Source organism: Hippocampus bargibanti, linkage group LG09 (genome assembly GCF_051943395.1).
Source record: "Hippocampus bargibanti isolate YZ-2025 linkage group LG09, ASM5194339v1, whole genome shotgun sequence".
NCBI lineage: Eukaryota > Metazoa > Chordata > Actinopteri > Syngnathiformes > Syngnathidae > Hippocampus > Hippocampus bargibanti.
This window is the reverse complement of record NC_142742.1, coordinates 15,916,293-15,930,083: the sequence shown is the minus strand read 5'-3', so window position 1 is coordinate 15,930,083 and position 13,791 is coordinate 15,916,293. Positions and strand designations below refer to the sequence as shown.

Genomic DNA, 13,791 nt, shown 5'->3' with positions numbered 1-13,791 from the left:
CAATAATAGTTATGTAATGAGGTCACAGTAATTTGATGTGAATGAAAATATGAGTGTGTTACTTTAAAATTGTTGCTGTGGTTTTAAACAAAGTTACTTTGATGCTATAGTTTCTGCCCATGTGTCTGCATACCAAATTTAGCCAGGTCAGATTTCGATAGGATTTCAACAATGTTATCAGTAAACAAATGATAGAAAAAAGTTAAAATAACTTTTTTAAATCTTGATGATTATTGGCGGAAAGAAATATGCACCCAATTTAAAAAGACATACAGTCCCTTCTTTTGACAGGTAGCCTGCTGGAATACCTAAAAACAACACAGGGGAGTAATTTGTCCATGAAAACGTTGATCGACATGACATCCCAGGTAAGACAGCGTTCCATTCTGTTTCTATCTGTCTATCTGTGATATGTCCTCCTTTCAAGCCATTTGCACTATTTGATTAAAACTTTTATTTCTCAAGCATGATCATCACAGACAAAAGGTCAGCAACCTGAAAAGTTAAAATTTAGCTTACATGATGTGTGTTCTGACTTGCATGTCACTGACAAGGCATCAGGCTCAATGGCAAGGGAGTGGAGCACGATAAGTAGTTGACGTGTGGATTTTCAGATCACTGAGTTTGAAACTATGTCATGTTTTTGAATAACGGGATGGAAATCAAAATGTGCTTTAATCTGGTTATTTCTTATTGCATCTAACATGGTCACACCTTTATGTTGAAAATGCTGCCCTAAAAGTGAAATACATGAAGACAGTTACTTCTTTTTTATTTTTTATTTTTTTTATATCGAATACAAATGCACCCCATTGTTTGATAAAGTCCTGACTTGGACCTTACCATTTTCCAAGTCAAGGCATGTCAATTGAAATCCAGTTGTGATACATTGGATTGGATTGGATTTAGCTTTATTCGTCTCGCAGTAGAGAAATTCACATTTCACAGCAGCAAAGTTACATTACGTTATTTACTATAGTAATATCGTTACACACATATGACTTGTTTTCCTTTCGACTTTTCCCTTCAGTGTCCGATATCGAACCCTGTTTTGTGCATTCACTTCTCTCAAACCAGCTAAACTTCATGTCTTCTTTGACAATATCCATAAACCTCCTCTGCGGCCTTCCTTTCAGTCTCCTGCCGTTACACATATGTGACAAGTTGATTAAAATCAATTGAACAAAGAACATCATACAAAAATTACTGATTCTTTTGGCAAAGCAAGGAATGGAAAGGAAATGAAAGGAAAGGAAGGAGTTGTAACACCAATGACTAAAATTTAAAAGAACAAACATACTTTCTGCATGTCACATTTCCGACAAGTCCTTGCGGTCAACGGCACCTATGAGACACATTCTTTGGAGGTCTGAAATATGTACTTCAGACTAAGCAAACAAAAATGTTTACAATCCCACCATTCTCTGTACGTGAAAGATTTTGGCCCATATGTGGACACAGGATTTAGGCAGCAACAGGTCACGCAGTAAATGGATACCAGCAACTGGGGTAGGATAGGGTATAGTTGGCAATAGCAGACCCACTTGTGTACTCTGGTGGAGGACATTGCTGGAGATGAAAGGGGCTGTCAAAGATAAATGAGGGAAGTGTTACGTGCTATTTGAACACCTACACTGTCTGTAAGTAAAGAATCTGCTTAATATTAGGGAAGTGTTACGTTCCTGACCTGTGAACATTTCTCGCCTTCAGCACAAAACAAGGCCCCCTCAATTGAATGCCAAACAGCCCAAATCATAGTCTGCCTTTGACCAAATGCCAGATAGAAGGTATAGCTTACTGCCATCCAGTGACGTGCGGTGAGGTTCATGGCTGGTGAGGCACTGACGTCATCACAGTCAGATTTACAAACATGAACTCTACAGAGTAGTTTATTCACCATTTGATTGGCAACAGTTAGCATGTTTTGTTTAAAATGTCATGTCATCATTCTTTATATATACAAACTGTAGCATAGAAAAAAAGTTATTATCGTGTTACCTTTACTTTTAAATGAAGTCCATGCGCCGCCCCTTCTGAAGAAAGGCATTGATAACTTCTTTGTAGAAGCCTTCTTTATCTTCTTCAGTTTTAAGTCTCTCTGTCTCAATGGAGATCACTGCCAGTGAAGAAAGTCATCCTTGATCAGTCCTGTTCTGACTGGATGTTTTCAGTCTTTTCAGTGCTGAGAATGACCGCTCCACTGATGCTGTAGCAGATGGAATAGTGAGCACAAGCTGGAGCAACGTTGTCGCCTCAGGAATAGTTTCAATGAGATCCTTTTGGGCTAAAAAGCTGAGAAGCTGTCCACGAGATTTACATTTATCCCTCGCCGTTTGTGAGCTAAACAGTCCGATGTTGGTCTTCCTTTAATTATTATGTCCTGCTTCGATTGAAAGTCCAGTTTAGAAAATTCTTTCAATTTAGATATGTAATCCTCCATTCTGAAAATGAGGCCAAGCAACACGAAAAAAAATGACTGGATGGTTGCACTTAACTTGCTAACTGTTTACTGTAGCTTGCTGTCACTACTGTAATTCTATTATTCTGTCGCAAGAAGAATGTCTAATCACCAGTGCACCCTGTCATGAGGCAGGAGGACTGTGTGCCTCACCCATGCACACAGTTTTGATAAAAATAAAATAAAATAAACACTGTAGTACAGTGTTCATAATGTACAGTGACTGTACATTATATACACCAGCTAAACTGTAGAAATTTAGTTCATATATGTACTAAAAGTGTTTGAACACTTTAATCGCGATATGCAGCAATGCGGTCTCACTGCGGAGGAAGCCAGCACAGTTAGCATAGTCATTGCGCAATGCGTGGTGAGGCTCAGCCGGATGCTGCCTCAACGCTCGTCTCGACTTAGTAATTGAATGGTGAATGTGAAAATTCAGCGATTTTGAAAAAAAATCCCAAAATGGTGAAGTTAAATGGAAAATAACTTTAAAGTACAAATCACTAAATAAATATAGTTTTTTTTCATTTGATATTTCCATGATGACAGGTGAGGAACTGCCTCACCTGCCTCCCCTGACTGCACGTCACTGCTGCCATCCGTATAATATAATAACCAGATATTAATGTGCAATAGCGATTAATGTGCAACACACACACACAAGATAGAAAACATAGAAAACAAGATATTCTAAGCATAACAAAAAATAAAAAATAAAAATGTCAATTATTATTATTATTATGATTATCTCATCTCATTTTCCGTACCGCTTATTCCTCATTAGGGTCGCGGGGGGTGCTGGAGCCTATCTCAGCTGTCTTCGGGCACGAGGCGGGGGACACCCTGAATTGGTTGCCAGCCAATCACAGAGCACACAAAGACGTACAACAGTCACTCTCACACCAAGGGACAATTTGGAGTTGTCAATCTGCCTGCCATTCATGTTTTTGGATTGTGGGAGGAAACCGGAGGACCCGGAGAAAACCCACGTGGGCCCGGGGAGGACATGCAAACTCCACACAGGGAGGCCGGACCGGGACGTGAACCGGCGACCTCTGCACTGTGAAGCCGGTGTGCTCACCACTCGACTACTACTATTACTACTACTACTACTACTAGTAATAATAATAATAATAATAATAATAATAATAATTATTATTATTATTATTATTATTATTATTATTATTATTATTATTATTATTATTATTATTATTATTATTATTAGTGTCTGAAACTAATGTAGGCACAAGGGGGCACAAGCCAGTGTCTTATTGTGCCGGTCCCAAGCCCGGATAAATACAGAGGGCTGTGTCAGGAAGGGCATCCGACGTAAAAATGTTTGCCAAAACAAATATGCGAATCAAACCTCTGAATCCCATACTGGATCGGTCGAGGCCCGGGTTAACAACGGCCACCATTGGTACTGTTGACTTTCAGGGTGCCACTGGAAAATATAGAGAAATGGAACGCCAGGAATATAGAACTAAGAGTAGGAACTTTGAATGTAGGAACAATGACAGGTAAAGGTCGAGAGTTGATTGACATGATGCAGAGAAGGAAGGTAGACATACGGTGTGTCCAGGAGACCAGGTGGAAAGGGAGCAAGGCTAGAAGCATAGGGTCAGGGTTTAAGTTGTTCTATCATGGTGAAGACAGAAAGAGAAATGGAGTTGGGGTTATTTTAAAAGAGGAGTTTGTTAGGAATGTCTTAGAAGTAAAAAGAGTATCAGATAGAATGATGAATCTCAAGCTAGAAATTGAAGGCGTGATATTCAATGTTGTTTGTGGGTATGCCCCACAAGTAGGATGTGAGCTGGCGGAGAAGGAGAAATTTTGGTTGGACTTTGATGAAGTCATACAGAACATCATGAGAAGTGAGAAGGTTGTAATTGGTGGAGACTTCAATGGACATGTTGGCGCAGGAAACAAAGAAGATGAGGAGGTGACGGGCAGGTTTGGACTCCAGATGAGGAACGCTGAAGGACAGATGGTGGTTGACTTTGCTAAGAGAATGGGAATGGCTACTGTGAATACTTTCTTTCAGAAGAGACAGGAACATAGGGTGACCTATAAGAGTGGAAGCAGAAGTACACGGGTAATTACATTTTGTGTCAACGGCGCCATCTAAAGGAAATCAGTTACTGCAAAGTAGTGGTTGGTGAGAGTGTAGCCAGACAGCATAGGTTGGTGGTGTGTAGGATGACGCTGGCAGTGAAGAAGATGAAAAAAACAAAGGCTGAAGTGAGGATAAAATGGTGGAAGTTGAAAAAGGAAGAGTACTTGGGGTCAACTGTCCAGAGCAATGGAGAGTGTGGAAAAGAGGTGAAGAAGCGTGTCCATGCAGGCTGGAGCGGCTGGAGAAAAATGTCAGGTGTGATGTGTGATACGAGGGTTTCAGCGAAGATGAAAGGAAAAGTGTATAAAACAGTGGTGAGACCAGCCATGCTGTTTGGACTGGAGACAATGCCACTGAAGAAAAGACAGGAAGCAGAGCTAGAGGTAGCAGAGCTGAAGATGTTGAGAATTTCTTTGGGAGTGACCAGGTTGGATAGGATCAGGAATGAGTACATTAGACGGACAACTCATATTAAAGGCTTTGGAGAGAAAGTCAGAGAGGCCACACTGAGATGGTTTTGGACATGTCCAGAGGAGAGAGAGTGACTATATCGGGACAAGGATGCTGAGCCTTGAACTGCCAGGCAGGAGACCGAGAGGAAGTCCGAAGAGGAGGTTTATGGATGTGGTCAAAGAGGACATGAAGGTAGCTGGTGTGAGAGAAGAGGATGCACAAAACCGGGATAGATGGAGGACATTGATTCGCTGTGGCGACCCCTGAAGGGAAAAGCCGAAAGGAAAAGAAGAAGATTATCAGTGTCTGAAACTCATGGCAAAAAGTTCGCGCACTGTTATTATTATTACTATTATAAACTGGGCGGCCTGGGAGTCGAGTAGTTAGCATGCCAACTTCACAGTGCAGATGTCGTGATTTCAAGACCCAGTCCGGCCTCCCTGTGTGGAGTTTGCATGTTCTCCCCGGGCCCACGTGGGTTTTCTCCGGGTCTTCTGGTTTCCTTCCACATTCCAGAAAACATGCATTCCAAATTGTCCCGAAGTGTGAGTGTGGATGGTGGTTTGTCACTGGGTGCCCTGCGATTGGTTGGCAATCAATTCAGGGTGTCCCCCGCCGAGTGCCCAAAGACAGCTGGTATAGACCCCAGCACTCCCTGTGAACGTAATGCGGATAAAGTGATCTGGAAAATCGATGGATGGATTATTATAAATTGAAATCACAGTGTCTCCAAAGAAGTACAGAACGTCCTGACTACTGTTGTGCTGCTCCCTGCAGGTAGCAGACGGCATGGCTTACATTGAGCAGAAGAATTACATCCACAGGGACCTCCGAGCTGCCAACATTCTGGTGTCCCATGAGCTCATTTGTAAGGTAGCAGACTTTGGACTTGCCAGACTCATTGAGGACAGTGAATATACAGCTCGCGAGGGTAAGGAAACTAATTGATTTACTCCCATTTCACCTTTACTCGTGCAGACCATTATGAAATGTTTTGTGATATTAAATTGTTCTTCTGTTGAATGCACACTGTTAAGTTTGATCATATTATAGCTCTCATTTCGCAGTCATTGCTCAAATGAGCCTGTAAAATATTTGATGATTATCATATTTTATGAAGATAGTTAACATTCTAAAAGGCCTCGTTGGGTTAACATCTTTCATTGTTGCGCTAGACATTCCGGCAGCAGTCCTAGCGTTTTAACTTTAAACAGTCACCAAGATAGTAGTTTAACTTAACGATGGCTAATAATGATGCACAGCCGTGTCAAGCATTGGTCTGGGAACTCAACAAACATTTATTCTGCGCATGCTCATAAAAACCTTTACAACATCCGGGTCTCACATGATGAGTTCGTTCGTAGGTGACATCAATATGTGAAATTACCCAATTGTGTCTTTGCCACACACACACACACACACACACACACACACACACACACACACACACACACACACACACACACACACACACACACACACACACACACACACACACACACACACACACACACACACACGCACGCACGCACACGCACACGCACACACACACACTCAACATTCATGATATTCATCCTTTCGAGCACCCTGTAACATGCTAACATGATAAGCTATCCACTGTTGGAACAGCTATTTCCTGAGAGTTTATGTTGTGAAACTTGAAGAAAATTGAACATGCAATACAATTATTATCGAAGGTAGAGAAAAGGAGTCAAAACATGTCAGGGGAGCACTCACAAACTGTGGTTACCCTCAGTGGTCCTTTAACAAATGTCAAAAGAAAAGAATAGGGAATGAAACAAAAAATCCTGAAGATACTAAAAGGAGAGGAGTAGCAGTACCTTATATTGCAGGGGTTTCTGAAAAACTACAATGGGTCCTTTGGCAACACAAAATTCCTACTTATTTCAAACCGATAAACACATTAAGACAAAAAATAGTGCATACAAAATATAGGCGGACAAATGAAAAACAAAGTAATGTAGTTCATTCCATACATTGTAAGAATAAAGATTGTAAAGGGCAATACATTGGAACTTAAACAAATGCTCAAAAAAAGACATTATCAATATCACCAGGATAATGCTTGTGGGCCTCAATCTGCAGTACATATGCACCTAAAAGCTAGCAACCACTCATTTGATGACAATGAGGTTAAAATATTAGCAAAAGAACATAGATGGTTTGAAAGGGGAGTAAAAGAAGCAATTTTCATAAAAAAAGCTAAATCCGTCATTAAACCGATATGGTGGGGTGAGGTTCAATTTGGATCGTTCGTACAATAGCTTGCTTAGGCAACATAGGTTAGGCAACATTAGTAATATTGATGAGGTGATACCGGAGGGAGTGGGGCAATTAGGCCAGTCGTTAGTCAGGAATGTAGGAACAATCGGTGGGGCTGCAGGGAGTGGTCCTCTGCTCCCCCCAACCTGAGATAGGGACCTATCATAGCAGTGTCCGGCGCCGCCATGTCTGGACATTAGGGATATATATATATAGGGCCGATACTACCAGTAAGACTTTAGTTCGCTGAAGAAGCATCTTGGATAAGCTATTGATAAGCTATTACCTTCAAAAAGTACAGATGACGGCTGAAAAAACCTTTTCATCGTTAAATTTATGAATATTAAACCTTGGCATAACCACTAATTTTCAAGATACACATGGAGCGCCGCCCCACCACGACTGGCGGAGTAATCTTCGGCGGAAGAACACCAAAGCACATGACCGAACAGCGCCCCAGCCGGCCTACCTTTCCACACCCCCTTTCACTGAATGCACACGTCGATCGTCTTCAAGGATTCATAATGGATAATTTTGCTGTTATGGGACCGAAAAAGACCCCACCACAGGCTCGTGTTCAGCAGAAGAAGACACAAAACAAAATTACAGTCGAGGAGAAGAAGGAGATCATTGAGAAACACGAATGAGGTGTGCATTTGTCTAATGTAGCGGCCCAGTACCGATATGCTAAGTCCACCATTGCTACCATCCTTCGCAACAAAGAAGAAGCTTTAAGAAGCTTTACACAAAGGCTTTATTGACTTGATGCTTTCACGTGACAAATGACAACGAACTATCCCTTAGGGATTATTGGAAGGACCATTTCAATGTGTATCATTGTGTTCAGCTGATTGAAAAGGCTTGGCATGATGTACCCCTTCGATCCTTGAAAGCAGCATGGAAGAATTTGTGGCCTGCATGCATCCTTGAGAGGGACTTTGAAGGATTTGATCCTCATTACTCTGTTGTTTTGGACGACATTGTTTCCGTTGGACAGAACATGGGACTCGAAGTGGATGCAGATGACATCAAGGAGCTTGTTGCTGACCATGAGGTCCTCAACACAGAGGATTTGATTTGCCTTCAAGAGGACAAGCAGATGCAAGCCATTCAGGAGTTGTCATCTGAAGGCGAGAAGGAGGAGATCGCGGCAGCATCAAGTGAGAGCATCAAGGCAATGTTGGCTAAGTGGAATGATGTGCAGGCTTTTATTGAACAGTTTCATCCAGATTAGACTGTGGCTATGAGAATCATCAACATGATGAATGATAATGTGATGCCTCAGTTTTGTAAGACCTTACAAGTCAGAAAGCAACAGGTGTCAATTAAGAGCCATCAACGACCATCACAAATGTAAATAAAGTGACTTCATTATACAGTGCAGTGTATTTCTTTCATTACAATACAATAGCACATTTATTATACATAGAATAAGGTATATTTTGTGTAGTTTTAAGGCTTAGAAAATTAGAAAGAAGAAAATTATGTTTTATGGGGACCTGGGAACGGATTATTCTCATTTTAATGGGAAATTATTTTTTGGGATACACACTTTTCGTCTTGCACACTCTGTCTGGTAACCAATTAAGTTCCTAAGCCAAGGCCCCACTGTAGTTTGAAAAGGGAGTAAAAGAAGCTATTTTTATAAAACAGCAAAACCCTTCACCATGGTGGTGAGGTTTAATTCGGATCGTGCTTACAACACACTTCTGAGATTGTTATCACATAGGCTTAGTTATGCAGATGGGGTGAAACCAGGGCATATGGGGCAATCAGGCCAGTCATAGACTATAATCAGTCAGGACTATAGGGGTACTCAGTGTAGCCTCATGAAATAGTCCTGTGCTCCCCCCAACCTTAGAGCAGGCACCTATCACAGCAGAGGACTGGCACCACTACCTCTAGACACTAGATATATATATATATATATATATATATCCCTAGTGTAAGACCTTACAAGTCAGAAAGCAACAGGTGTCAATTAAGAGCCATCAACGACCATCACAAATGTAAATAAAGTGACTTCATTATACAGTGCAGTGTATTTCTTTCATTACAATACAATAGCACATTTATTATACGTAGAATAAGGTATATTTTGTGTAGTTTTAAGGCTTAGAAAATTAGAAATAAGAAAATTATGTTTTATGGGGACCTGGGAACGGATTATTCTATATATATATATATATATATATATATATATATATATATATATATATATATATATATATATATATATATATATATATATATATATATAGGGCCAGAGCTACCAGCAAAATTTTCATTCGCTGACAAAGCCTCTAGGATGAGAATCGAAACGTCCGACAGCTTCAAAGAAGTACAGATGACGGCTGAAGAAACCTTTTCATCGATGGACCACTCCTGTACGACTGAGAGCTTACACAGACGCATACCAATAGATATTTTGTACACCGTAGATACAGTTGTGAAAGAAAGGCTAAAAACATAGCTTTTTTTCTTTTACTTGCCTATGTGCATTTCAATAGCAGGCGGCATTACGGGAAAACTTGTGCATGACAGGCTGATTGAACACTGTAAGACTGTGCCTGGTTGTGAGCGTGGAGGGTTTATCATCCCAGTATGCCCTGCGATTGGCTGGTAACCGGTTCCGGGTGTCCCACACCTACTGCCTAAAGATGACTGAGAAAGGCTCCAACACTCCACCAGACTTTTGTGAGGATAAGCGGATCGGCAAATGAATGAATGAGTGTTTTTAGCCTTTGGACAACGTTTCATCAATATTTTAGAACAGGGGTGTCCAAAGTCAAAATTCAAATGATCAGCTCATCAGCCTGCTCTGAAGCAGCATCAAAATGGTCCTGATGATTTGAATCAGGTGCGTTGCTCCTGGTAGAGCTGGAATATAGGCAGGACGGCGGCCCTCGAGGACCGACTTTGGACACCCCTGTTTTAGAATGTAAAACAGGGGCACATTGAGTGAACCAAGTGTTAGTGTCATACAGTAGGTCACCAGATTGAGAAGCAATGTTCAAACTGTTTTTTTTCTGTCGGAGGACTGGGAGCCACCCTTTTACTCCGTTCAAACCAATCCTAGCATAATAGCCAACTGCAAACTCATTTCACGAGACATGTGGCACGTGTTATGGTACTGATCGGGAGAGACGATTCCAGTGAGAGACCAAAATACACTTCCTTTGGCACTTACTCTAGCAGTTTTGGGGGGAAATTCGCTTTATTTGTCACTTGCCATAAAAAACGTCAGTCTATCAGTCCTGGCGGAATGCCACACACTCTAGTATATGTTGTGCTATCGTTCAGCGTTAAAAAAGATGTATATTACGGTCAATTTTCATTTCCCAATGTTTGAACAAACTGGAGCATAATTAGACTTATTGATTTGTATTTGAATTTGCACCAACATGAAGCATAAAGGCAAATCCAATCCATCACAACCTTCCTATTGTGGCAGCAGCTCAAATATTCACTTATCTGTGTGGTCTCAGATGCAAAGTTTCCCATCAAGTGGACTGCCCCAGAAGCTATAAACTATGGAACGTTTACCATCAAGTCTGATGTATGGTCCTTTGGGATCCTGCTAACAGAAGTAGTCACATATGGACGCATACCATACCCTGGTAATCATTCATCTGGATTTTATGAATAATATTTACACAAATTCCTTCACAATAACTAATTCGCTAATTGCCTGCTCTTTCAGGTATGTCTAACCCTGAGGTGATCCAGATCCTGGAGCAGGGCTACAGGATGCCAAAGCCAGAAAAGTGTTCAGATGGACTTTATAATGTTATGTGTCTCTGCTGGAGAGATAATCCAGAAAATAGACCAACCTTCGAGTACCTGAGGAGTGTTTTGGAGGACTTCTTTATTGCCACAGAACCTCAGTATCAACAGTAGCTTGAACTGCACCGAGTCACATTCTGACTTGATTGATGTCTGCCTGAAGAAATGCTTGGGACATTTTACCGTTTTTGTCCTCATAAATGTGCGACCGGTACTTTTATTGTCTTCATTGTACAAAAAAAATGTTGAATGATTTGACATTTCTAATTAGCAGCAGGTTGACGGACATACAGATTTTAGACCCTATTTTCATGCCTCATGCGATTTTAGCTTATGCAAAGTTCAGTTTAAGTTTTCATTTGTGGATCAAATCCACAAACACCATAAATTAGATCTAGTTTTAACTGGTCTTAAGTCTAATCTACTTTCTATCACCAAATTGTGATGCGCACCAGGGCTTTGCAATGGAAATTAGGACTTCACAACCATGGTGAACTAAACATACCCAAGCCTGAAAATACATACTGGACATAATAAGTTTTGACTAAGAGCAGACGTCCACCTAATTATAAAATTAGGGTCCTGGTCTAAGTGCAATTAAATACACTGTTGACCCAAAAGCCAGCTATAACTGTATTTACTTTAAATGTAAACTGTTGAGATTTTAATTTGTAAATAATGTGAAGAGCCCCAATAAAAATAAACCTAGATGTCAATTTAAATTCTATTTATGCTCCTACATCTGTCTCACAGTTCTGAATTCCAATCTCATTACAGATGCCATTTGACAACATTACCGTAACATGAACATCCTGAGAACAAACAATTCTTAGAACATAAAGCTGTCGTTGCTTTGGAAATATATTGGCTGCTGCTGCAACAACGCACATTGCACACGACCATGATCCTGAAAAAGAAGAAAATAGATGGTTGGAAAGGGGAGTAAAAGAAGGATTTTTTTTGTAAAACAGCAAAACCCTTCAATAAATCGCCATGGTGGTTTGAAGTTTAATTTGGATCGTGCTTACAACAGACCTCTTAGATCGTTACCACATAGGCTTCATCATGCTGATGAGGTGATACCAGAGCTAATGGGGCAATCAGAGCCAGGCATAGAACATTACAGTAATCAGACAGGACAAAAGACAATCAATTTAGCTTAAAGGAGTAGTCCTTTGCTACCCCCAACCTTAGTGCAAGGACCTATCAAAGCAGAGGTCTGGCACCGCCACCTCTGTCCATTAGGCTTATATATAGGGCCAGAGCTACCAGCACAACTTTCGTTAGCTGACAAAGCTTTTCGGATGAGGAGCGAAAGAATGATGAAAACCATCCCAAACACAGAACGAAAAAGAAAATGAGGTTAACAAAAGAGGAAGGAAAATGGGAGTTGTTGCTGCTTTTTGTTTGTCCAATTAGATATTGCAACAGCAATACAGAGGGTTTTGTCAGGAAGGGCATTCAACATAAAAGCTTGCCCAAAACAAACATGTGAATCAAACCCCTGAAGATGGGGGACACTGATTGCTTTGGTGACCCTTGACCCCTGAAGGGAAAAGACAAAAGGAACAGAAGTCAAGTGGCTTGCTGTTGCAATAGCTTCCATGATTTGTAGGACAGCAGCAATATCACAATGAAATTAAGAACATTATATGTTTTATATTTTAGAGTGTATCTCATGATCTTATGAATTAAAGGCAATGTTAAAATGTTGAGTTCTTTTGTGAGCATGTGTACATCACATATTAAAGGGGTGAGCTATATAAAATTTTGCCCAGGACTCCAGTAACATATAATGGCTAGGTTGGTCTTTGCTCTACATACGAGATTGTTAAAAAAAAGATTGTTTCAACATTTCTATTTACATGTTTGAGTGTTACACTACATATCACCTGCCCACTATTGCATTTTTTGCAGACCTTTAAATTAATCAGGGTTGTTGTACATCCTTAAAAAGTCTGAAAAGGTGTTCAATGCATGACTTGAAACATAAGGCCACGAAAATGTCTTGAATCAATCCTTGACAAGTCTTTAAAATTTCAATACAGGTAGTGTATTACTTTTATGATTGTAAGTTGTCTCACTATACATTTACGTTATTAATAATAACTTACATAATGACCCTCATAGTTACACCAGAACCACTAAAATCGTGATTCATACACCATAATAGCTTTGGACAAAGTGGGAAATTGGGACATTTAATTTCGAATGGAATTTTAAAGGTCGCAAAACGTCTCGAGGTTAGTTTGCATTAAGATGTTATTGTGGAGAAAAATAAATTGTGGAAAATGGAGGACACTGATTCGCTGTGGTGACCCCTGAAGGGAAAAGAAGAAAGAAGTTGAGTAAATTTGCAACGATGTCAGACTTATGCAAATAGAATAAATATTCAGACCATGGTGAAAATCTCTAACTTATTCAGCAGGGAAAAAATGCCACATGTAAAATTCAATGTAGTGTGGGCTGAAATGTGTGCTTTTTCAGAGGTTTAAAATCATAACTTTATTCCTATTTCTCACCCCCACAAAATACATAAAATAAACTAGTACATTATATACTGCTGATTTTATGTAAATTGATGTACCTTTGAAATCTTACGTGTGGATGCAAAAAGCAAAGAATAAAAAGAATGGAGAAACTGTCGAAAATTGTCGGCCTCTTTTGGAAGCAAGGAGCATTTACATGCCAT

The 13,791-nt window shown here is 40.3% G+C and overlaps 1 protein-coding gene across 1 annotated transcript in view; it reads left to right on the top strand.

Moving 5' to 3' along the window:
* Positions 1-13,731, top strand: part of lck (LCK proto-oncogene, Src family tyrosine kinase) — a 33,486-nt gene extending 19,755 nt beyond the window's left edge. The window contains exons 10-13 of the mRNA XM_089004006.1: positions 292-368; positions 5,808-5,961; positions 10,802-10,933; positions 11,017-13,731. Coding sequence (XP_088860132.1) covers positions 292-368; positions 5,808-5,961; positions 10,802-10,933; positions 11,017-11,213 — 560 coding nt within the window. The 3' untranslated portion in view covers positions 11,214-13,731. The remainder of the gene's footprint in view (positions 1-291; positions 369-5,807; positions 5,962-10,801; positions 10,934-11,016) is intronic.
* The last annotated feature ends 60 nt before the right edge of the window (positions 13,732-13,791 follow it).